This window comes from Echiichthys vipera (assembly GCF_963691815.1).
Source record: "Echiichthys vipera genome assembly, chromosome: 12".
Lineage (NCBI taxonomy): Eukaryota > Metazoa > Chordata > Actinopteri > Perciformes > Trachinidae > Echiichthys > Echiichthys vipera.
In genome coordinates, this window is record NC_139837.1 from 17,025,190 (window position 1) to 17,049,480 (window position 24,291).

Below are 24,291 nucleotides of genomic sequence, written 5' to 3' on the forward strand. Positions count from 1 at the left end.
AAAGAATGGCCTCTACACGTGCCTAGAAGATTGAGAACACTCTTAGGGCGCACTCACACCGTCCTTCCGCACCGCGCGCCGGGCTTTAGGGTACTTGTCCCCCCTCCCTCTCCCCCCGTGCCCCAGGCCCGTTTGTACTCACACTGCCTGGGCCTCGCGCAAATGCTTCTTGCTGTCCATACGTCATCACGCCGTAACACGTCACACGCATTGATTGACGTCATCGTGATGTGTCTCTTTGTTTACAAATCTTTCCATAGACCTCAGAGTTTTTGTGCGTCTTGTCCGACTGTTTTTGAATATTTTCATCCGACCAAATCTGCAGTAAACACTCCACCTCCACCATTGTTGTTGTTGTAAATGTCCGTGCATGGTCCGTCCTTCTATTTACTATGTCCCAACAGGCGCACATAAATGACGTCAGAACCAACGTAGGCATCGTGCTCGTGCTCGTGCTCGTGCTCGTACATGTGCGCGCGCTCGTGCTCGTACATGTGCAAACGCGCTCTACAAAAGCCCACCTCTCTCAGGCGGGCCGTGGACGGCCCGCTGGCCGCAGTTATGTGCGGAGTGGGTGCACTCACACTGGTCAAACGCACTAGGCTTTAGCCGAAAAAAAGGTTTTGGCCCGGTGCAGAGGGACAGTGTGAGTGCGCCCTTAAACTCCTCAGGCTCTCTTTGTGACATTTTAAGCTAAGACTTTAGAGTTTGGAGTGCAAAATCCATTACGACTGTTAATCACCTCATTCCTGTATAAATGGTTTCAAAATCAGAGCTTTAGAGCAGGTCTTGTGTTACCGTTCATGTAAAGCCCCGATCATGTAAAGCACCCACTGACCCTTTGCTTTGCTGGAGCTCAGATCTCAAGATCAGGATCAGCAGATCACTACATCGTTAGCAAATGTTCCATCAAAAACAGAAATTGCTGATATTTGGAGCCAAGAGTGAGAACAGTAACTAAGGTGTTAAGCAGACAAACTGCCTGGCATGTACAACATCTGGGACACAGGATAGGCATAATGAGCCTGGCATTGTTCTCAACAGGATGCTGCATTCTGGTAGAGAATTTGGTCAGGAGTGCCAGTCTGTGAGAGGAGACAGCTCTGCCATGCAATTTGTCTTAACCAAGCAGGCATGACGGAGCCCTGAGAGAATCTACAGCAGTTAAATGAGTTTGAGCCTTATAGCCTGACTTGGTGGACAGGGTGAATGTCTTCAGCTTCCACAGTAGGTTAGGTGTGATCACAAAACATGTTATGACAGCTCAGTGATGACGAAGCCCACAACACAAGACATAGTTTCCTTGACAAAAACAGAATCCTTTTGGAAAGTCAATGAATGCTTGCCACGATGCATAATCTTGCTCATTTCAGCGTAGCAAGGCTTTCTTCACAGTCAGTCACTGGCAAGAAGTCCTACGTCATATTGTCGACAGACCAGGCTTAGCAAATTTAGCTTCCCCCACACTAAGCAGGCTGCTGAATGAGAGCTGTTTTTGGACTTAACAGACCCAAACACGGACTTCTTGAACCAAGTGACACGGCCTAGCTCTTCCTGCCAAAAGCGGCCAATGTGTTAGCATACCCCTTGTCGCTCAGCTCTCGAGGCCCCTCGGGTGTTGAGGCTCAAAGTTAATGAGCTGAATCTCTGCCCCCTGACACAAAGCTAGAACTTCCTGCATAGAGAGAGGAGTCTCAGGTTAGCCTGCCATAACTTTCAAGAACAACCTTGTCTGTATGTAACAACACAACCTGTGTACCCTGACGTCCTTCTGCTCCTTATTCAAGATGACTTGATGATGAGAAGACAGAAGGACGCAAAAATGGGGCCAACCCCTTTCATTTTTTATTGCAGGATGAGGATGATGGGTCATATGCTGAGTTCTTCTTGCTTGACTAAACAAGAGTAGTTAACCTAATGTCTTCCTGATGAATTGCAGCATTACTAATCACCGATGACTGCAGAAGCACTGCCACTGATCCTTGCAAGCTCCATTTTTAAGTTGCCTGTTTATGTGCATGTGGGCAGAACTGCATGGAAACTTCTCCATCTGTACATAATCTTACACTGCATTATATTCGTTGGTGATTCCTAACCTTTGTCTGATATCCTTACAGCCCTGTGAGGTCAGGAACGCCTTCATCACCATCTCTTATGTGCCAAATCTAATCCGGGTATTTGGTTTTAAAGTTGATGTTATTTTTCAATATTGATTATACGTATAATAATGATTAATGTTTCATATAATTGAACAGTCAATATTTTGGTTGTTTTACTTGAGTTTACAATCTATCACTTGGTGTGAGAACGTTTATTTACTACTTTTAGCTATCATTTATTTCAGCCAATTCTATATTACTTGCTGTTTTAACCATTTATCGACCAGTTTTAGCTAACTATTTTTCCATTTAGCCAATACTTTAAACTGACTTTGGTCATCATTTATCTGACCAAGCCCTGATGTTTCATTGCTGTTATTGATTGTAGGTCATGATTTTATTTCTCTGAAGGTCCATTGAATTGTGTCCAGAGGCATTTTGCTCTATAACTCTAAATCCAGCTGGAAATGAACTGAGAGGGCCCATACTGAAACACATTTGCGCCAGGCTAGTTTATATGCTTTAATGTTAAAAAAGCGTATTCTTTTTCTTATTCTGTCTGAGTATACTTGTATTCACCCTCTGTCTGAAATGTCCATTTTAGCACCTGTCTCTTTAAGACCACCTCCTAAAAAAGGCCAGTCCGCTCTGATTGATCAGTGTTTCCAGGTCGTTTCCAGGTCGTCATTGCCGTCATTGTGTCCATCATTGTAGACGGAGAATGACTGTTACGGCATTCTGGCGGCACTTTTTACTTATAGTTTAGTTGTGACATCACAACTGTACACAAGTTCTGACGACTCCCTTAAAGGCACAGTTACTAAATACGGGGTGTGTGCATTTCTCTGTGGATTGAACATTTTGATTCTTAAACAGTAGTTATACAGTACCTTGACCTGTCTTATAATTAAAAACAAAAATGTGTAAATCTCACTTTTTACAACATGGGACTTTAAGCTGCTTTCAAAGTACAGCAGAGTACACGAACCAGGAATAATCACTAGAGCTTATTCATTATAATGTAGCTAAAGGTAAACAGGGGAGACAAACTGTAGGATCCAATGTACAGACACACACATAATAACTTGCAACAGCATCTGCTATATTCTGTCTTACTTACTTGTACTCTACTGAACTTTCAGTAGAACTACATGTGTTCAAGGTAATCAAAACTGTGCACACTTGTGCACGTGTCTCCTTGCTATACTGTGTGGAGACAGGACACGTGCTGTTTGACCCCCGATGGTGGTTTATCAGCGAGGATTCTTAGACCAACGTGGCCTGCCTCATATATCCCCAGAAGTAATATACTGCTTTCATCAATCGTCCTGTCTTATACATTTTGTTGCTTCTAATGGAGAAAACGTGTTTTGTATTTCTCATACACACACTTTGTGCAAGAATAAAAACAAGGGAGGGCGCTATAATGTTTACCTCAGATTTACAGTGACAATATAGTGTGTTCAAAGCGCACATGTTGTGTTTCTGTTGAAGCCATATTTTGAAGCCCTGTAAGTCATTGTGGTGTTGATGTTGATAGTGGAATTGTGTCAAGAATGTGCAGAGATGTGCCTGAGCAGACTGTACTTGGCTGTTCATCTTGGTGGTGGTCTGAGGCTGCTTAATAGTGGCGCTTTGGTTCTGGAAGAACACTGAGCTTCTGGATTGATGAAAAATCCCCGAGATCCAGCATCTGAGGATCTTGAATTTGTTACACATGTCCTCAGTCTCCACAGTTTAACCCTATGATCAAGTGCCGCCCTTGATCACCCGTGGAGAGAAATACCACAGAGAAGCCCTCCTCTGTCTCCGGGGTGTGTTTGTTGTTGAGTGTAAGAGCTACTAGAGACTTGAAAAATAGATAAATAATGCTGGTAAAGCAAAGGGTTTAACTGAAGGGAATTCTGAAAGGTCTGATATAGAGGCTTCATGACTGTTTAGTGTAGAGAACGATACATCTGCTTCCTGATCTTGCATGTGGTCTTAAGAGAGTACATAACATTTAGGGTTTATTGAGCCATTAGCTTGGGAAGGGATAAATAGCTGTTGATGTGTCATTAGAAATTAGCCCGCTGTGATGAAGTTAACTGAAGTGGGAAGGTTATATGGTCATGCCAAGGCCTCGCAAAGTTTAGTAGTCTAACCAGACAGCAGGGCCTGATTTACTAAGCCATCAACTGGCAAACTGTTAAACTAACCTGATGAAGACTAACAGGGCAAATTCCAGTCAAATGCAGCACATTAAACTGCCAGGAAGCCACAAGAAGATATCATATCACCTTGACCTCTAACTGGCTACAACAAAACTACTCATGTACACATCAGTAAAAAGCAGGGTATTTCAAATGTTTATCAGTCTGCTTTATGCCTTAAAAGAACAGAAAGAGGGAAGAAAATATCTGACTTCTGAACTGCCAAAGCCCTGCTTTAATAGAAATAAGTTGGCTAGCATGGAGCGGACAAGGAAGTGCTAGAAAATCTGTCGCCTCGTTAAAGGCAGGAATCAATATTTCTATCAACAAAGGCCCTTAACCACACTACCACAGACCTGCTGTTCCTCTATCATAGGCGGTAATAAGCACATCATATTTCAGCAACAGGCATGTGATCTGAAGTGACATGTTATTTTCTCCTTACTCTTTTTCCTGGATTGCGATCAGTTTTTTTTCTGGATTTTAGGAAATCACATGGACTAAATGATGAGAAATGTGCACGCCACATGACATGTCCGTCATTTAAGGCATTTTTGTACAATACATACATGTATGTAGGCTAATGTCTGGCAGCACATGCTCTCCTCCTCAAACCCCCGCTGGTTTCTGCAGTCTGCACTTAGCGCCACTTTTTCCTTGTGTGTCTCTCTCAGTGAGACATCAATATAGGGAGTAGAGCAAGACCAGGTCAAAGGTTGGGAACTCAGTGGTGAGGGGCCTTCTCTACAAAGATACTTTTACAATCATAAGGTTGTGTTTGAGTGGCAGCTAGCAGTGGGTAGGCACACCAAGAGCATGTGAGTATGAGGTGTGATCACTGTACGCTCGTGTCTCCTTCGTCTGCCAGACACCACTGCGCAACGGGACATCAACATCAGAGAGAAGTTTGACAAATCCTTGGTTGTATTTACAGACATACTACTGACGTCCGGCTATTTTGCACGTTCTACAAGAACCCTTGCCTTCTTACGGCTAACTTGTTGTGACACATCTTGACCAAGTGTAAGCTGGTTTTTGCTTCTTCAATCAGGTAAAAAAAAAAGCACTTTCCCTTAAGTGATTAACATATATCCCCTCATAATACAGTAATGCATGTGCTCTGGATAAAGATGTCTGCCAAATAACGTGCTGTATGCTAACTCGTGTGTAGTGTTAACGAATCATTTATATTGTAAAAGTAAACTGTGTTGTGTCAACAGAATTATGCAGAGACTTGGTTAAACTCTGGCGCTAACAGATACCTTGACAACTCAAAACACAGACGCATGCAGATCCGCGCTGGTTGTCTGCCAATACTCATCAGTGGCGGTTTGCGGTTATGAGGAATTAATATCAACATAGTGGTGAGAGTCATGGCAGGAACAACAGTCTTTTGGGGAAAGTGCCTTCTCTCACTCTGCGCGTGCCCATGCCACAAGCATCCCTGAGTTACATACCAGTTCTTTTGTGTAGGCGTAGACCTCCATGTGTCTTTTTGCCTCTGGTCCTGACGGCCACACAGATGGACAATGAAATGAGGTTCCAATATCCTGATAGGATTAGCAAAGGGGGAATCTGTCATCTTCATAGACTGATAGAGGGAGACTTGATCTGTGTAAGTGCATTTCCAGGTTTTTAAAATGGAAAATATGCTCTGAAGGGAATGAGGGCTGGTGTTTGCCAGACTCATGCTGTCTATGTCTACTGTCAATAGATTATTCAGGCAGCGATGAAGGGACCTACATCAAGTGTGCATGCCACGAAGAGAGGACACACTGTGACTCTTGTTGCAAAGAAACATTGACAACTGCAAGCATGTAGGCCTACCTGCAGTATGTCAGCACATCTTATGTAAATCAGTTAAGGCCACAACAGACCTCCAAATGCAGGTATCTTTATTAAAGTAAATTAGTCATGAATCACCTTTATGCATGAATCATACAGCGGTGACAGTCTAATTTTACTGATCCATGATGATGAAGATACATAAAAATAATAAAACATGTCAAAAATAACATTGCAAATATTTTACAGTAATATTATTATTATTATTATTATTATTATTAAGAAGAAGAACCAAGCACATCCAAGCTCCCCTGCAGTTCACATCCTGCCTACATCAAACTAAAAAAAAAACTAAAGTGAGCCTATAGTGATGAACTGCGGTGATGGTTTTGGAGGAAGGACCAATCAGGAAATCCGTTGAAAAAAAGCTTAATTTATTCAAATGTATGTTACATTATATACATTTAACATAAATGATCATCATAAAGTGGAATGATCATTACCAGTGCATGATTGGTGTGACGCAGCAAAAAATGTGGTTGTTCAAAGTCAAAAGTGCATTTCCTGAGCAGAATTCTTTTTCTAAGCATGGTTGTCTTCAGAACCAGGCAGAGAAGCCATGCTTTTCTTTCACAACCCATATGCTGTCAATCACCTTCCCATACTAGAACACACAGAAAAGTCTTTGTTATGACATGGGGCAATACTTTTAGACCTTGCCGTGCTTGTGTGCATGTTTTTCCATGTGTGCTCACCTGGTCATCGGAGACCTGCTCCAAGTAAAGGTGGGTGGTGTTGACCACTTGCATGCGGGTATAGCCGTAGTCTGTGCTGCGGAAAGCGCTCCAATCTTTGGGGTTTGGATTGAATTTGTCTGTCCTCTCTCTACAGCCCTGCAGAGGAATTAACAGTGATTAAACTGAACTGAGTCAGTGATGAGCCAAATGCCTTTCTCAAGCCCTGTCCACAAAGCCCTGTGTGACATTTACAACTGTGGCTGAGCCTCGGCGTGAGTCTGGCCACATTTTGATACGCCGATGACTAATCCCTCTGTGGTTGGATGATGAAGCCTGCCCTGCACCGCTCTCCACCACATCAGAAAACACTTAACCAGAGGAACAGCTGGTACTAAAGTCATGTGGCAGGTCAACTGTTGCACAGAAAGGACTGTGAACAATACATGACATTGTTTTTTTTTATGCTGCTGTCAATTTATGCATTGATCCGTGTGGGAAAAACATTAACGGTGAAGCTGTGATGTGAAAGTACTTACAGCAGAGCCTGTGATGATGTGTACTGGAGCTTTTGGGTTCACATAAGGTTGCTCTTTGCTCCCATTGTACACCTAAAGAGAAAAACATAGCAAGTATCTTTCACCGATCCAAAACAAAGACTATAGATGTAAGAATGTGGTGAATTGAGAATGCAGGAGTTGACCTTGTCACCGTAAACGGGCCACAGCCTCTCATATGTGTGCTCATGTGCCCATAACTCCACATCCACTCCTGTGAAAGATATTTGATTATAGTCAGCAAACCTTCCAAAAAAAATAACTGCCCAAACAGCTAATTTAAACACGTTTTGCTGTATAATGTAATGTGTCTCAGATCCTCTGCCCATTTCATTTTGAGATTTCTCAGTAATCAACATAAGCTTAAAAATCAGAGCAAACCAAACTTTCAAAGTACCACCACAAGTCGCATAATTAAATGCAACAAACAAAAGTCTGAGAAATGTAATACAGGAAAAAATTTGCAAACGGGTTGTTGGGATGTCAGCCAGACCAAAGGCCTGCTTTTTAAATAAAGGATGTTTGGATTGCTCTGCTCTCTGCAACTGTTGGGACATTAGTCTGTCTGAGCGTGCAAATTTGTGATCTTAAACACCCATTAGCAGCACACAGCTGGTTGTCAAATAGAGTCCATACCATGGCGGTAAAATAGATCCTCTAGACCGGGAGCTGGTGGTTTGGTGTCATTCAGTCCCAGTCGAACCTGAGACATAACAGAGAGGAGTAATGTCAGCATGACCTGGCATCAGTGTCCGAAACACTACCTGCTACCTGAAACACTACCTGGTAGAGGCCCATCATGCACGTAGCAGCCTCACTCCAAACAGTGCCAAGTGTTGAGGGAAGTAAGTCTAAGTGGAAACTATTTGGTCCAAATTACAGTGATTATGACAGCATACCGTACTCAATGTGCTCATGGGCTGCGATGTGGACTGGCCAACCTGCAACACGTGCGACACGTCTGCTACCAGAGGCAATTAAAGTGTCGGGCAAACCGAGCAGTAAATGAAACCTTATGATGATAAAGTAAAACCTTTACCAATACAGATGTACTTTTCTCTAAAGGACACACTGTAAAAATAAACTATGAACTCTTTGTAGGCAATCAACAAGATGTTTTAAGCTAACGATATAAAATATTTTGCTTGGCCAAATCAAATAAAAATTATGTTTGGTACATAGTCGTATTACCAAATGGTTTACAATTATGCTCTGCTAATAAAATGTCTGCCATCAGGAATGTAGCTAAGTCATTACAACAAGAATTTTCTCACATGCACTTGAAAACAGGACTGTCCTGCTTTACACAGCTTCTCTTGACTTCCTGTGTCTTTGTACATTATTCTTATAAAACTACCTGTCAGTAATGATTGCTCACAAGAAACTCTTACACCAATACTCTTTATGGTAGTGTGAAGAAATAATGAGTTTAGGTTAAAGTACCCTTTTAAAAAAAGCGTATGAATTAGTAGATAGAATGCTGTGGTTTACACACATAGGAGTAGAATTGTGTACAGTCATCCTGGTCGTCATCAGAGCAGTACATTGGTCTGTGTCCCATGGTGATGATCCATGGACGCACGGCTCGGTTCTCTGGCCTGTTAGCGTCCTAGGTTGGGCAGACATAAATGTGTGTCAGATCGAAATAGGAAGACCATATTATTTTGAAAACAGAATGAAGAATGAGCAGATTTTAATGGAAAAAGAACAGATGGAACTACAACTGTGCCAAAATGGAAAAAAGAGAGTTAGAAAGAGGCAGAGAGCAAGTGTTGGAACGAAAGGGATCATCATTAATACATGTAACTGGTGTGATCATTAACCTCCAGGTCTTTCTTCAGCCACTCATACTGCTTGAAGAGGAGCTCCTGGCCGTATTCGAGATAGAAATAAACCTCAGTGGAGAGGGAGATGATGTGCGCTGACCCTAGGTTCCAGCTGTGGACATACACATTGTTAAATTATACAGAGCCTTGACCCAGTAGAGGAAACGTGCTGAAAGTCAGAGGACAAGCAAGAACTGGCCTAACTTTAAACACCTGATAAGTGTGAAATGTAAGTAAATCCAGGCAATGTTTTCGTCTCTTTAGTGAATAAACTCTGAATAAATTATTTTGTCTCTAGTGAATATACTTTTTTTGCTGCAATATGAGTGCTTATGTGTTCATCCTACAGGGCTAATGGAAAAGCATGTGTTCTGTACATGTGTGCTGTATGTTATGAACTGAACATTTTCCAGTAGCAGTCATGGGATTTCAGATTGCTTCCCCTTGTTCCTAACCGGCTCTCTGCCAGCAGGCTCTGCCTGTGTTTAGGCCCAGGGACTGATCAGTGGGCAGCTGGCCTGTGGTCTAGCAAGGTATTATCTTACCGTCTGAGAGAAGGAGGTCGGTAGCGGGCTATGAGTCAACTAGTTTGATGTATAGGTCCTTTGTGTAGTCCCCATGTCCCTGAGATAGGAGAGTGCTCCTGTGCTGCCAATTCCTCTGGGCTGCCTCTTACAGCTAATTAATGCTTACTGAACTGAACTACAGTAGGAGGTTTGGTAAACCTTCACATGATACTTCACATGGGGCCCATGTTGGAAAATAAATTATTTCTCTTTCCAAACTCTGTCTGTGCAGCTAACATCCACTTTCTACTGCTGACCAAAACTCCTTGTGGTTAAGTACGTCAAAATCAAATATGGTGTTATTTCATAATGCCTATATATTCTCTTCTCCCGTACCTGTACCACAGGCTCTCAGTCTGGCCTGGCATACTGAAGCGATTCCTGTAGTTGGAGAAGTTACTGTGAACAAACAAGATAAGAAAAAAAGTTAGTCTGACGGAATGATTATACGATCTACGTGCTTTGAATATCTAAGAAACGGTAATTAACACCACAGACTTCTGCTCTCTCTTATTTTGTGGTGCCTACACAATACACTGAAGATAATTCTCACCTTGACTATGAAATATAATGAACCAGCAATTCTTAAAATAACTGCCTAGTTTTGGTGCAAGTCTTTTGTTTAATGTCACTTTTTCAGTTTTCATTTCAACCTGGCAGAAAACTCAGGGTGGAATATATCACTGGATAAAAATGACCATCAAACTGTGGTGGTGACATCTGCTTCAAACCTAAAATGAAAAATGTAGCTACATTTAGATATTCTGAGAAAACTGTACACTTTGCTGTCGCCAGGATATCAGTGGCTGCCTCCCAAATTAAAGGCTGTAGAAAAACATGGACGTAGCTTTTGTGACCTCACCCTATAGGTTTCTGCCGGGAGGTTTCCAAGCTTAGGATCATGGTCAGAAAATCAAAATTTGGGCAACATGGAGGAGCCTGCACGGAGCCGAGATGGGACAAACAAGTATGGAGTCACCATGGCTGAGTGCACTACACCTGTCAATCAAGACAACAGGCTTCTAAATATACCCCTCTTAAAACCATGACATCTTTAAAGAACAGTATAATTTTAGATCCAGCGGCCATTCAAGGATTCACATCTTAAGGCACTTCCACAGTGGTTTTAGCACTGAGTTTCGGTGGTTCCTACTTGTTCCAGATATAGCAGGATGCTTATAGTTATCTATCACTGCTACCACAATCACTGCACTGCACCAGACATGCCCCTGTCAGACAACATCTGACAGGGACATCATCAAGCACAACAAATCAGCACTCTCCAAATATTACAATTGGTGCACCAAACAAAAGGGGAAAACTCTTTCATGGAAAGCTCTCAGTGAAGCCAATCCGCCAGTCTCTTTTCACGGTTTTTAATTTCAGTATGAAAGCAGGAGCCAATCTCCTCAATGGGCCATTAACTAAGCGAGGTGATGGGAATGATTGTTTTCTTATCTTACATAAGGGAGAAAAAAAGGGTAGTATTCTGGACTGCAACTGGGGAAGGGTGAGACGGTTCAGATTCCTGCACTGACTGGGTTAATGCAGGGTTAGGGGTAACTAGAGAGCGCCAGGGTCAGAGGTCAAAGGCTAGGGACAGGGACACAAAAGGAAGATCACCTTTAGAAGGAGACCTTTACTAATATAAATAAGTCACCGAGGTCGGGATTAAATTGCCAAAGCCAGTTGATAATCCACAAGAGGCCAGTCTGTGATCTATGATCTTTCAGCACAAAGAAAAATACCATTTCACTTGGCATCTATTCATTTCCACCTTGAAAACTCTAAATTCCACATTTAAGTCTTGATTATTGGTAAAGTATTTAAAACAACCACTATAGCATTTAAAACAATGCATTATCTGACATTTACAGTATTTTGGGATGGAGCCACATAAGTAATGTCAGCTAAATTAGAGTGTTTGTCCTGTGAAAATCAATTAGGACCTGAAGTTCTCAGTCATGACAGTGAACCAGGAAATGTTATAGGATGGGTTAATACTCCCACCTTGTGGCTAGGAAGTGTACTAGCAGTCATGCAGAGGTTTCTGAGAAGCCAGTTAGTAGAAATAAACAATCAGTGTTTTATCCAGTAAAATAATACACATACTCTCTAGAAATCCAAACAGAGTGATATAACCAGGCATGCCCTGAGGGAAAGGATTAGTGTGTAGAAATAAAGTCAACTACAGGCTTCAAAGTCTCCTTTTGTTGCTCAGCGGTGGAAAACCTGATACCATTATGATAAGATTATATTTAATTTATGCTTATGATTCATTAATGTGCACTATTGAAGTCCAACATAACATGTGGGTCATCCTCTGTACCCCAAAGCACACTTGTTTCCATGTGTGTTTGCTTTTCCATTAAAACAAGATCGAGATAAAAATCTGGTAGCTGCCAAAGTCAATGTGAACAACCTGACTGTTAAACTGACCCAACAAGACTTTCCCCTGCTCATCAAATCCTCCCTTTTATCATCTGATGAGCTTAATCCAAGCCGTTGGAGAAAAAAAAGGAATCAGCTTAGAAGAAGAAGAAGCATGTCACTAACTTCCAACACAGGACATCAATGGCCTTTTGCATGATGAACCATATTGTGCTTGAACAAAGACAGTCTTGATTGGGGCCTTAGCATCTTCTGTGGATACGCTGTTCTCATCCTGCTGGAATGCTGACTGAAAACGTTTTTGGTCAGCCATGTTTCTATTGCCTTTTACCCATTAGGTTTTGAGGTTGGAAAGAGAGATAAATGGCGAAGTATAGTGAGAGAGAGCACATCAGACAGCGAGGAAGAGAAGGCAGGGGCCAGCTGCTGGGAAACATTTGGATTCTTAACAACACCGCAGAGCAAAACACACATTTAGGTATAGGAGAAGGGGGAAGAGAGGAGCTGGATTTCTGGTTATGTAATGCAGCAAGATGTTTCTTGATATCAGGTTCTTATGTCAGGATGCAGGGCCAAGAAAAAGAGACTACTGTTAGCAGCTCCTTAATAAAGACCAGGCAGTAGTCGTATTACACATGGTGAGGCCAGGCAAATACTGTCTCAGTATAGCAGCGGCAAGTAAATATTATGGTGCAAGATCAGGCCCCTCTAAATGTCTCAAAATGCCTAAACACACATGACTGACTCCAGCAGACGTACTTGGATGTGCTTTGATTTAGGACATTAGCTGCTGGATAAAAAGGATCTGAGGTTAGGGCTGGGCGATATGACCTAATGTATCGTCAAAACGATATATGAAATGTTCATCCTATATATTTTTCTATATCATTTCTATCTCAATGTCAAAAGAACAGCAGCCGAACATCGTTACGGCAATATTTACATCAGTTGGACGTTGCTTTACATTCTGATACATGCATGTTATGTTCATTTTGTTTCAAGTTCTTAGGCTTACACACTTATACATTTACAGAAGATGTTGGCGATATCATCCAGCCCTGTCTGAGGCTGCTAAAAGTTCTACTCTCTCTACATTTTACACGGTCTTTAATCATCTTGTATCATCTTCTCCAGGACATTTTCCAAGTCCTCTAGGGCATATTATAGGCTACAATTCATTGATAGTGGTAGATTTTTTGTTCCATATGATATATGTATATTAATATACAAAGCGCAATATGAATATGTAAAAATATCTTTGAACAAGGCTGCTGCAATGTAATGCTGATTTTTTTAATCAACCATAATAAGTTTCAAATTGCATGTTTTCTCTGTCCAACAGTCCAAAACTGAAAATGTATTCAACTTACTATCATGTAAGAGAAGGAAAAAGCATCAAATCCACACATTTGAGAAGCGGGAACCAGATAATGTTGATTTTATGATTGATTGATTATGATTTTTCCTTGAAAAAAAACCCACAATTACTGAATAATCAAAAACGTTTCTTACAATTGAATCAATAAAACTACTTACTGTTCACACTTAGGATGTTGTATCTTTCTCTCCTCACTGCCCTGTCTCTCAGACCGAAACATTTCCCTGACAGTACAAGTAAACGATGCGTTCAGCAAAAGATGAGTCAAAAACACATAAAGTTCCCGCCACCATGGGCCATATGTGGGAATAAAAAACAGATAGTGAGCGGATGATTCCCTGTCAGATAAAATGTTTGTTTTGGAGAGTGTTGCCTTGTTTAGATGTTGGTGGTTCCTGATGCTGCTCCAGCCTTCAGAGACCAAAATAGCTCCCATCTGTTCAAATGGTCCAGTGAAGACTTTTCGGCAGACCAAAGTATGTTCTTTATAGTGGGAAAAACTGTGGCTCACCAGAAAGGTTGTTTTTCGGGGGTTCACAAACCCCTAAAATAACATGCACACACACACACACACACACACACACACACACACACACACACACACACACACACACACACACACACACACACACACACACACACACACACACACACACACACACACACACACACACACACACACACACTAGCATTTACAGTAGCCAATTGTGACTGCAATTTGTCATGAGGTGTCTGGCAATTCTCGCTCACCAATATGGATGTACTGCTATTTTTGCCCATAACCCATTAATCATACTTTTCCCAGAAGCAGAATGTGGCATTAAATGTAAACAAAAAGGAAAAAATTAGCTAACCGAAAGCAGTAGGCAGTCAGAAAGCTTCCATGTTGACTCACTGACTATGAATTTCTCTTGACGCCAGTGTTGTAGTGCTCCAGAGGGCTCTTGGTCTCAAGACTGCTTTTTGGAGGTCTCGTCTCTCATTTTTATTCAGTCTTGTCTCTTCTTCGTTCTCATACAAAGAGGACTCAGGATTTTATTTCAAGACCAGTACAGGCTACGACTGTGGAGATATCACTAAATTGCCTAAATCATAACTGTGATTGAATGAAAACTTTCTGCTCCAATGCAACCAATAACTTGACTAATTTCTAATTTGATCTTCAATAATAAAATGTGGCCACCTAAAGACCGGTTTGGTCTTGGATTTGACTCGGTCTCGCCCTGACTTGGTCTTGAATTGGTCTCAACTGGTCCTGTCCTTCTAAGGCCTTGTCTCTGTCTCTATAACATTCGATTGGTCATGACTTGGTCTCAGTTAATGCTACTTAAAGCTGTCACTGTTAAGAAACAATTCTTCACTAAATGCTTAATTTATGAATAAACCCAGCTAGAAATTAAGAAATTAACTTCCACCTACTATGCAGATTCATGGTTGCCTGGGCAGGTCATGTATGGCACGTAGGCTGCTATGGACTGGATCTGCCTCATGAACTCATCTCCGATCCTGGCATTGTCCTAGAACAGTGACATTCAGCCATTACACATGATGCCAAAGATTGTTTCCGCATTCACTGATGTTCAGCCAAATGAGCCTGAAGAACTATGCAAGTCCCTTTTCCAGACAGCTTCAGGAATGTACAGTCTACCAAACAAACCTCACTGAAACCAGAAGATAGATATGCTAATACTAGCAACACAGCTTCGCGGTTCATGGCTGTACTCATAGCTTTTACCTGCCACAAACATTAATGACCTTTCAGACTAATTTCCCTTTCCCTATTTTACTGTTTATAATATCAGTGAAGCCACAGGATGTACGTGCACATTCCATCTCAAAAACACAGCTTGGATGAATTATGGTTATTAATGTTTGCAGTAGTCTGCTGATTGCATTTCTCCATATTTGGAAAAAAAAGGCATGAATAATGCAGGAAACTCATTTCAGGAAAGATGATATTAGCATCCAAGACAAGGTTATGCTAAATATCACAGATGACAGTTGGGAGGTTGTCAGATGAGCAAATATGTTATTGAGACTTAAGATTAAGGGTTTTGAATGGCGCTCATTTTATTCAAGAAATACTTGGAAAACCCTGACCCTGACTCTCGTCTTTCACCACAGGCTTAAAGCATTTCACAGTAATGCTAATCATAAGCTGTGTGTCTCTACCACAGCTGAGAGCATTCATATGCACTGATAATAAGAAGTGGTGAGTCTTGGGACGGGGGCAGTGGAGAAGGGTAAAGTGGTTTGTCTCATCTGTCATTGTGGAATTAGTGGAATATCATAGTGGCTTTGTGAATATATGCTATTGATGAAAGAAATTTGCTGTCAGTGACCTAACTGGGTAACAGTGTGATCATGATATTGAAAAGACAGAAGAGTAAAATACCTCATGCATATCGTAGGCAAAGTCCCCTGTAAAAAAAAAAAAAAAAACTACAGATTAGAATTGATCTTTAAGTGTTTTAAGACTGTTCCTGTCCCACAGTGCAGGCATAATAACATTATATATATATATATATATATATATATATATATATATAGCTTTGGTGCCAAAATAGTTTCCCCCCCCAAAAAAGTTGTGTTTATTTCTTTATTACAGAGATAACACAACATCTTCAACACTTTGGGAAATGCGCTTAATTGTTTTTTTTGCAGAGAATTGGATAAAAAAATAAAATAAATCTATTTTAGTTTCATGTGTGTATGCTAAATATGAAGCTACAGACAGCAGGGAGTTCGATTAGCTTCGCATGACGACTGGAAACAAGGTGAAGGTAACTAAATTGCCAAACAAGACCGCTTAAGCTCACTAATTAATGTTATGTCTCGTTGGTTTAATCTGTAAAAAAACTGAAATGTATAAACAAGGGTGACCAGACGTCCCCGGTTTCCGGGGACAGTCCCCGTTTTCAGTGACCTGTCCCCAGCTACTACTGTCCCCGGAAATGTCCCCGGTTTTGACTGTGAAAGATACGAAAATGGAATATCCGAAAAAATTAAAAAACGTAAATGTTAACCAAACGACACGTAGTTGCGCACCCTACTACTCACAGGCTCAAGCCAAAGTGGTTTGACATCTCCAGGTCAAAACATAAGGAAGCATAATAGATTTAGGTTTTGTAATAAATCATTAAAAATATATTAATCTTTTCTCAGTTGTATCTGATTTTTCCAACTGCTCCACACGCAGAATGTAATTCATGGATCTACTGTATATGTATACCTTGATGTCCACATGTGGAGATGAAAAATTTCAAAAAAAATGTATGTTTAAAAAAAAAATATATATATATTAATCAAAAACAAGCCTTGTGATACATGAGGAATATTGGTCTATATGTTGCAAAAGTGGTTTGACATAATTCAATGAAATGGTTTAAATGCATAATAGTTTTTAATTCCGAATATCAAACGAATGTTGAATATCAAACTGAATTTATATTGTTTATGTTTTGGAGGTTTTTATGCCTCTGAACCAGCTCTGAACCAAAAATGTCCCTGGATTTTGTCTCAGAAATCTGGTCATCTTAGTATAAACGACAATTTGTGTTTTTTACGGGAAGTTAAATGCTGATTCTTATTACTTAGTGAGATGCTAGTAGGCAGCTTTGTCTTCATGCTAAGTTAAGCTAATTGCCAGCTGGCTTTAACTCCATATGTTGCGTATGAGAATGGTATCAATCTTCTTATGTAACATTTTCCAAAATGTCAATCTTTACCATTATAAGTAACTAGTGTATTATGGTTAGCCTAAAACAAAAAAATGATCTCACTTTATGAGGCAATCAAAGGGTTATATTCACTGTAAACTTTTAAATTGGCTGTTAAACATTGTTTAACTTGGTGTTACATTTGAAAATCCAACAAAAGGCAAAGAAAAATGATACTTTTCTTTTATTATCTTTCATTCTCTTGGCATGAAATCGAGAAGGGGCAAAAGCTAGAGAGCAAGAGAAAGTCAGATTTTTGGGGTGAACACAATTTGGCACAGTACTGACCGGTATTCTGTTACTATTTCCCACTTATTCACATTTTCAACTTTGAAGTACTGGACTTTTCAAAAGCAAAGAACACAAATGACAAATAGGTATTATTATGCTCATTACAGTAATTACCATCATGATATACTACCTCTTCATTTAACATTTCTGTTGGCTCAGCTAGCTTACTAAATGTGATTTATGTTAATATAACATGTTGCAAGCTGTGCCAGGTATCTGTGGATGACTAATGTCTGAGACAACAGCTGATAAAACTTAAAGGCTCTTTACAGCTTTCACAGTGCAAATCATTGTAACATTTCTATCAGTGTGGAGCTTACCTATGTGCAGGATGACATCGTACATGCCAACCTGCGTCTCCTTTTGAAGTCGAGCCAGAGACTGTGGGTTCTCATTTCCCAGGTCACCATACAGAGCAAACCTGGAACTGAAGCTAGTGCTGTCATTCAGGGCAGTGAAGGAGAACACATCGCTCCAGCCGTCTTCACCCCCACAGTGGTAGACTGAAATTACACAGGAGAAGAAAAATTCTCAACATGAGTTATGTTATGAGTGAAAGTCAGTAATATTAAAGCTCCACCCACCATAAGTAGCAGCAGGTTTGAGGTCTGTGAGAGTGACTCTGTGGATGTACATCTTCCTCTTCTCCTTTCCTGAGTCCACAAACAGAGCAGCACTTCCTTTGGTGCTCATGTCAAAAAGTCGACCTCCCAGAAGGCCGTACTCCACCTTGCTTCCTGTCTTATTGAAGGTGGTCCAGGTCACCACCATAGAACCTGGCACTCCTGTGAAGAAAAGCCCAATTACTGGAACCGTGATGCAGATTGAGCCGACAGAACAACTGGATTCACTTACTCATGCATTTATAAAAGCCAAGAGATGCTTGAGATGAAAAGGCTGACTTTGCACAAGAGCGGCGCTTTTGATCGTGCCGCTGGCGAGATATAACCATCAGAAAACTGAGATAAGCTGACGACTATAGCCAGGTACTCATTTCATCAAGACATTAATGCATTTAATGACTACCACGTTTCACCTTTAAATTTGCGAATAGACTGTATGAACCAAGGGCAACATCAGCTATATGTGTCAGTTAAGGCAATTATCTGGTGCCTTTGACCCAAATGACTTACAGAGATTGCAGAGGTAGTGCTTTAGAGCAACAGGACACATCAGCCGGACATGTTGCCTTTGCATTAAACAGACCTTAAAGTTTCATCAGGGCTTTCCGGCAATGAATTAGCTGCATTACATGAAACACATCAGCTTTAGAATAGTACACAAACAAAACATGCAACTGCCAACATATACCAGTGCTTTCAGTCATTATATTATTGAGTGATTTGTACAAAACATCTGTATATCTGCAATCCATACGACCTGGATACTGTTTGTATTACTAAGTGGAAAATTGTAATCCCAAAAATGAAAACACATGGGGCTGATGGAAACACTTCAAACACTTACCTGTATAAGAGAGGTGCACTTGCTCTGGCTGGGTCCAAATGGGAGGAACACCAAGCACCAACAAGGGTGCAAGGCTTAACAAGGCACAGGCAGCATGAACAGGCACCATTTTAACATTGGACCACAGGAACAATAACCTGGTTAAAGTAGCAACACACACCCAGAAAATAAAACTATCGTCCCACTGTAATCACATGATGTGAAAAGCTTTTAATGACAGACATCACATGACACTCACATGACCCTGAGCCTATTGAGGTAAAACCAAGTGGATCAATGTTTCTCTTTTGAAATGATAACACAACACAGCCTTAAAATATCTTACCTGACCTTGGTGCCAGCTTGCACAGCACTCAGTGGCAGCAGCAACACACACACACACACACACCAAACACAATACGTGTTATGGTCTCTGATGAAGACCTTGCATCAGTCAACCCAACTGATGAAGCTGCAGAACCAAAAACAGCAGAGTCAGCGAGAACAGCACGGAAAGAGATGATGTGTCAATAAAAGCAGCTGATGTTGTTCTCATTGTGCATTCAGGGAAGTAAAAGTGAGCTCAAGTACAGCAGAGATTAGCTCACAAGCCACAGCTTGCCTCAGATCATTAAAATGTGGAGGCAAACAGCTGATATGCTTCACTGATCGGCAAAGGGCACTGTCAGGGTCATGGCCTATGAGGCAAAAAAGGCTTTAATTTGAGCAAAAATACTATACCAGCCATAGGTGTGTCTAGCACCTTTTTGTCAAAACCAAACAGGATATCGTTTAAACTCAATATTTAACAGCAAAAATAGAGAAATTATTATCTGACATGACACCCTCAATATGCCCAGTATTCAATTAGAAAAATGTTATAAATTGATATGGATAAATGTATATCTCTCTTATTAGATTAAAAAAACTCAGTTTGTTGGGTTGTTATATTTGTGCTTTGTTTGACACACCTGGTGTTCTTCTGTCACAAATGTGGGAATGATAGTCCAAAATTATGTTAAAATGTACATTTCTTTGGGCTCAATGGATGCTCAACACTCCTTAAGCTCTCATTTTAGAATCGCCACTGAATTACCAGCTGATCTCATTTCTCCTTTATGGAAACTGCCACTCCTCCCATGTGTCTGTCAGCGGGATCAGCTGACTGGGATCACTTGAAACGACAGATTTACAGTAAACCGCTGCCTTTACTAGAAATGTTTGGTTTTGAATGTTGCCACATCGATATCTCAATAGTCGCTAGAGGGTGCACACTGCACAGACTGTGTTATGAATAGGATGCTTTATTCTCTGATGCCCGGCAGTTAAAATCCGATGTTAGCTGCACGACAGTAAATTAGCGTAAAAGAAAGGGAATGTTTATTTCTGCTTGTAAAACAAGGTGAGTAACGTTATATGCTACAATTCAGGATAAGTTATTTGTTTCACGTGTTGAAACGCAGTTATGATTTGCTGTGAATGTTATAGACTATTTCCTAGACCACTGGTTGTAACGTTAACCCGTGCTAATAAACTGTTTTTGTCTAACTTTAGTTAGCTCAGCTGTTAGCTAGCGAATTCTTACAACAGCTTATAACGGTTCATAACTAACGTTAGCGTCACTACGCCTAATGAAAATCCTTTTTATTCTGTCTATGAACAACACGTACAGTTTACAGGTACTCAATAACCCTCTCTGAAAGCCCCAACACCGTCTGACCCGAATAAGTGAGCTAAATGTTAAATTAGTAACTAAAAACACTCACAACACAACTCAGCTGTTTGGTGAGGGAGAAGTTCCTGACTACGTCATTGCGCAGAAGAACAACAATGCCCACTTGGATTGTGGGAAATTGTGTTTTAATGTTTAGCCTGGATAGCCTGACTAGCAGTTTCATCTTTTTTTGAACAACTTAACGCATCACAAAATGCATTATGAATAGATTTATATACATAAACCGTATTGTGGTCGTCTCATGTGTTTTTCTCAATTCATTTTTGTTATTCATTTAGGGGTTTCACTGTTTTTCAGGAACACCCTAATCACATTCACACAGCAACACACTCACATGTGGAAGCTGTTCATTGCAGTCACACTTCAAGGTTCAAAGTATCTTTATCACCTTATAGGTCATTTGGTTTGCAGCCAGGATTCATACAAAACACTGATGAAACAACAACAAACAGGACATAGTTTACAGAGTGGTTCAGTAGGAGGTTCATTATCGCTTGGGTCATAAGTACACGTAAAAAATGTAGGCAATGTGTGCAAATGAGCAATTCTCAATCAGTCATCTAATGCCCCTGAGCAGTTGGGGTTAAGGGTCTTACTCAAGGGCAACTCAGTGCTGGTAATGAGGGAGGGGAGTTCATTGAGATTGAACAACCGCCCTTCTGGTCAGAATCTTGCTTCTCTAAACTTCAGGTCACCACTGCTCGCTGCCCTGTCATGATCTGACCACAATAATATCTGGCCATGCGTGTGTGCTTCTGGATTTAATTAGATCTCTTTCTCTAGGTCTAATGGACTCCAACAGTGAAGACGGAGAGTACCAAAATCTTGAACATGCCTTACAACAGGATGCAGCCCAGTACAGAATGACCTATCCTCATGGGAGAAACATGGAAAATGTGTGCTGGGTAATACATTATAATATGCAGATGGATCTCTATATGCTGGACCTGTTGCTGCTTATAACTGTGCAAAATGTATTTTTCTATGCAGGTGGATTATGATAAAACTGAGGAGTTTGAAAAAAAGAGGTAGGTTGTTGCATGTTCATGCAAGTGAAGTGCATGATGTGTTTTGGTTTTCAACTGAACATTTCACCCTGCCCAGGTATCCAGTGAGTCGCTCCGGCAACAACCCAGGCAGAGTGAAGCGGGTAGTGTCCTGTAAGAGAAAGACCCATCATCTGACAGTGACTCGGAGGAAGCAGCTCGGGGCCGGAAAGACTTATGGTGCTGCAAACAAGGAGAATGAGATTGACTGCATGCAGGACGTACAACAGGAGATATTTGACATGGACCCTTGGGAGTTCCCTCTAAATGTCAATAACAGCCACAAGACTGGTAAAACTGGTTCTGAACAAGCCGACGACCGTACACTCACTGAGGTGAGAAATACTGTATCACAGCTCAGAAATATTTCTGTCTTGTGTTGCTTTTTTTTTCTTTCACTAACATGCAGATAAATGAATCTGAATATAGCAATGTTTTTCAGCTCACAAGGGATCATGGCACAATGTCCGATGTGCTCTTTGGAAGAAATCTGAGACTGAAAGTGTCTCTAACATTGTGGCAGAGAAATGTCGGAGAGCTGTTGACATACTTTCTGAGGTATGTATAGTGTATTGTCTGATTAAAAAATGTGACATGCGGTTTCAGAATTTTAGACTAGAATTTCAAAAGCATTGTTACTTCTCTGTTTTTTGCACAGAATCCAAGACATCGGTGTGTTTGTTGATTTTCTCCCACTGATAAGCAAAAGGTGAGTGACTTGAAATTTGCTCAAGTCGGAGCATCACTGACTACAAGTGAAGTATTATAATATTGCTTTAATTTTCTCTGCAGCATTGATGAGGATTCCCCCAGGGTCACCATTGGCTCTTGTGTTGACCTCTTTCCTTTAGTTAAGAAAGTCCTCACAAATCCATATGAAGAGTGAGCATTCCTGCTGCAATAAACTGTTTTCTGTTTGCAATGCAATTGAATTATTACAGAATGAAACTGGTATGCACATAGAGGAACATATAATATGTGGAAGGATACTTACGAAATACTAATAAATTCAGATTACCTTTTATTCTCACAGGTATCTTGTAGTTGGTTTAAAATGGATACATTCTGTTTTGAAAAACTGGTGGGAGGACCTAAGAACAAGTGGCTATAGTGGATCAACTAAACTTACGATGGATAAGTAAGTGTTGTTTTATGAGCTGTATGATACTTCAGATATATAAATACTGTGTATTGTATATTCTAGCAAAGTTGTCTTGCAGAAGAAAGGCAGCAAATACATCCATACAGCATCACTTAAAATTAGCCAGACTATTTTCAATATTTGGCCCGAAATGCAGATACAATTACTCAGTCATTGTGATAAAGTGTTTATTTAACTTTGTTACAGAAATTTCCAGGCCTTTAATCAGCAGTTATTGGAGTTATGGTATCAGGAACCTTTACTTAAATCTGCTCCAGGAACTGCTGGAGACATGGCAAAGGTCAGTGCTGCATTCATGAATAAATCATTACCACTGGCATTGTTGACTTTGAATTTACGTATTAAAAAGTCTTAGTCTTACATCATCATCTTTCTCCCTTAGGTCATTGACTCCTACCTTTCTCAACTTACCTGATGACAGCAAAGAAACAAATAATGGATCATTCTCTGGTAGCAGCCTCACATAATAGAATCCTTAGATTGGAAATGTTTTGTTTCGCTTGTACTGTACGTGTCCTGAGGGGATATCAGTAGAGCATGATGTATTTATTGGTTGGTAGATGAACTTAAAACAGTTGAAATACCGAGAATGTGCAATATTAATTCAATCGTGTGGTAAATTTGACTTGATTGTCTTTTCAGTGACCAAGTAGGATGTTGTTATTTATCAACAAAAGGAGTTTCATCATTGTGCAGTTGTAATTGTCAAAAACTTGGAGGCTTTGAATGTAAAGTAAATGTGTTAATGTTTGTCTTTTCAATTTGATTACGTCATTGATGATAAATAAACTTAGAATTTTAAATTCTTAAGTTGCTGTTGAAATTAATATTTGTTACAACTGAAACACAGGGTGTAATCCCCTTCTTCTGTGGGAGAAAACAGCACAGATATGTTTCTGCTTTATTAGTGAACAAAACCATACACTCCTGTGGAATTGTACATACTGTATTTTACACAGCTCTTCACTTCAAATTAAAGTACAGTTAGACAAAAATACTCCTAGATCATCAACAATACATTTCAGTTAAACCCCTAATTCAATCTCATCTGAACTTCAGCCTCATTCACTCTGAAGTGATTTAAGTAAGGCAGAGATATGGATTTACATAGCTCATATCTCTCCATTACATGGGGGTTTATCTCGCTTGACACAGATAAGCGGAGGCTTGGTGTCTGTCATTGTGATGTGAACCTGAGGCTGAAGTCCAGCTGTGACTGGGCAGGACAAGGCTGTGTGAGAGGACCTGCAATTCAGTGAACTCTCAGCAGTCGACAGCCCTTTTGCATTCTGGTGCTTTTCATTCAGTAAGAGTAGACAATAAAGAAGAGTGTGGGAGAAGATCTGGCTACTACATACCTCTAC

At 40.6% G+C, this 24,291-nt stretch overlaps 2 protein-coding genes across 3 annotated transcripts; one reads left to right on the plus strand and one right to left on the minus strand.

Moving 5' to 3' along the window:
• Positions 1 to 6,489: 6,489 nt before the first annotated feature.
• Positions 6,490 to 20,762, minus strand: acp7 (acid phosphatase 7, tartrate resistant (putative)). 2 transcript variants are annotated; one of them, XM_083923703.1, is made up of 14 exons: positions 19,331 to 20,762; positions 19,006 to 19,142; positions 18,123 to 18,323; positions 17,859 to 18,041; positions 15,924 to 15,949; positions 14,948 to 15,045; positions 10,096 to 10,158; positions 9,191 to 9,305; positions 8,863 to 8,976; positions 8,004 to 8,070; positions 7,514 to 7,581; positions 7,350 to 7,421; positions 6,832 to 6,969; positions 6,490 to 6,740 (listed from the first exon to the last, which is right to left on the minus strand). In XM_083923703.1, the coding sequence occupies exons 2-14, from the start codon at positions 19,112 to 19,114 to the stop codon at positions 6,675 to 6,677; spliced, it is 1,320 nt and encodes a 439-aa protein (XP_083779829.1). In that variant the 5' UTR covers positions 19,115 to 19,142; positions 19,331 to 20,762; the 3' UTR covers positions 6,490 to 6,674. The 2 variants fall into 2 exon arrangements, with proteins under 2 accessions (XP_083779829.1, XP_083779830.1); XM_083923704.1 differs by lacking the exon at positions 19,331 to 20,762 and having other exon boundaries at positions 18,672 to 19,112.
• LOC310954296 (KATNB1-like protein 1) lies at positions 20,270 to 23,458 on the plus strand. Its single transcript, XM_083923705.1, has 10 exons — positions 20,270 to 20,386; positions 21,503 to 21,624; positions 21,710 to 21,747; positions 21,824 to 22,100; positions 22,208 to 22,323; positions 22,424 to 22,474; positions 22,558 to 22,647; positions 22,799 to 22,903; positions 23,114 to 23,207; positions 23,310 to 23,458. The coding sequence occupies exons 2-10, from the start codon at positions 21,508 to 21,510 to the stop codon at positions 23,340 to 23,342; spliced, it is 921 nt and encodes a 306-aa protein (XP_083779831.1). The 5' UTR covers positions 20,270 to 20,386; positions 21,503 to 21,507; the 3' UTR covers positions 23,343 to 23,458.
• Positions 23,459 to 24,291: the final 833 nt, after the last annotated feature.

Excerpts from the sequence above, each read along its gene's own strand:
- acp7 (XM_083923703.1), bottom strand. The coding sequence starts at position 19,114 with ATGGTGCCTGTTCATGCTGCCTGTGCCTTGTTAAGCCTTGCACCCTTG. Across the intron at positions 18,324-19,005 it reads AGTGCACCTCTCTTATACAG|GAGTGCCAGGTTCTATGGTG; the intron begins GTAAGTGTTTGA and ends TTTTCTTCACAG. Across the intron at positions 8,977-9,190 it reads GGCTGAAGAAAGACCTGGAG|GACGCTAACAGGCCAGAGAA; the intron begins GTTAATGATCAC and ends TGCCCAACCTAG.
- LOC310954296 (XM_083923705.1), top strand. The coding sequence starts at position 21,508 with ATGGACTCCAACAGTGAAGACGGAGAGTACCAAAATCTTGAACATGCC. Across the intron at positions 21,748-21,823 it reads GAGGAGTTTGAAAAAAAGAG|GTATCCAGTGAGTCGCTCCG; the intron begins GTAGGTTGTTGC and ends CACCCTGCCCAG. Across the intron at positions 23,208-23,309 it reads CTGCTGGAGACATGGCAAAG|GTCATTGACTCCTACCTTTC; the intron begins GTCAGTGCTGCA and ends TTTCTCCCTTAG.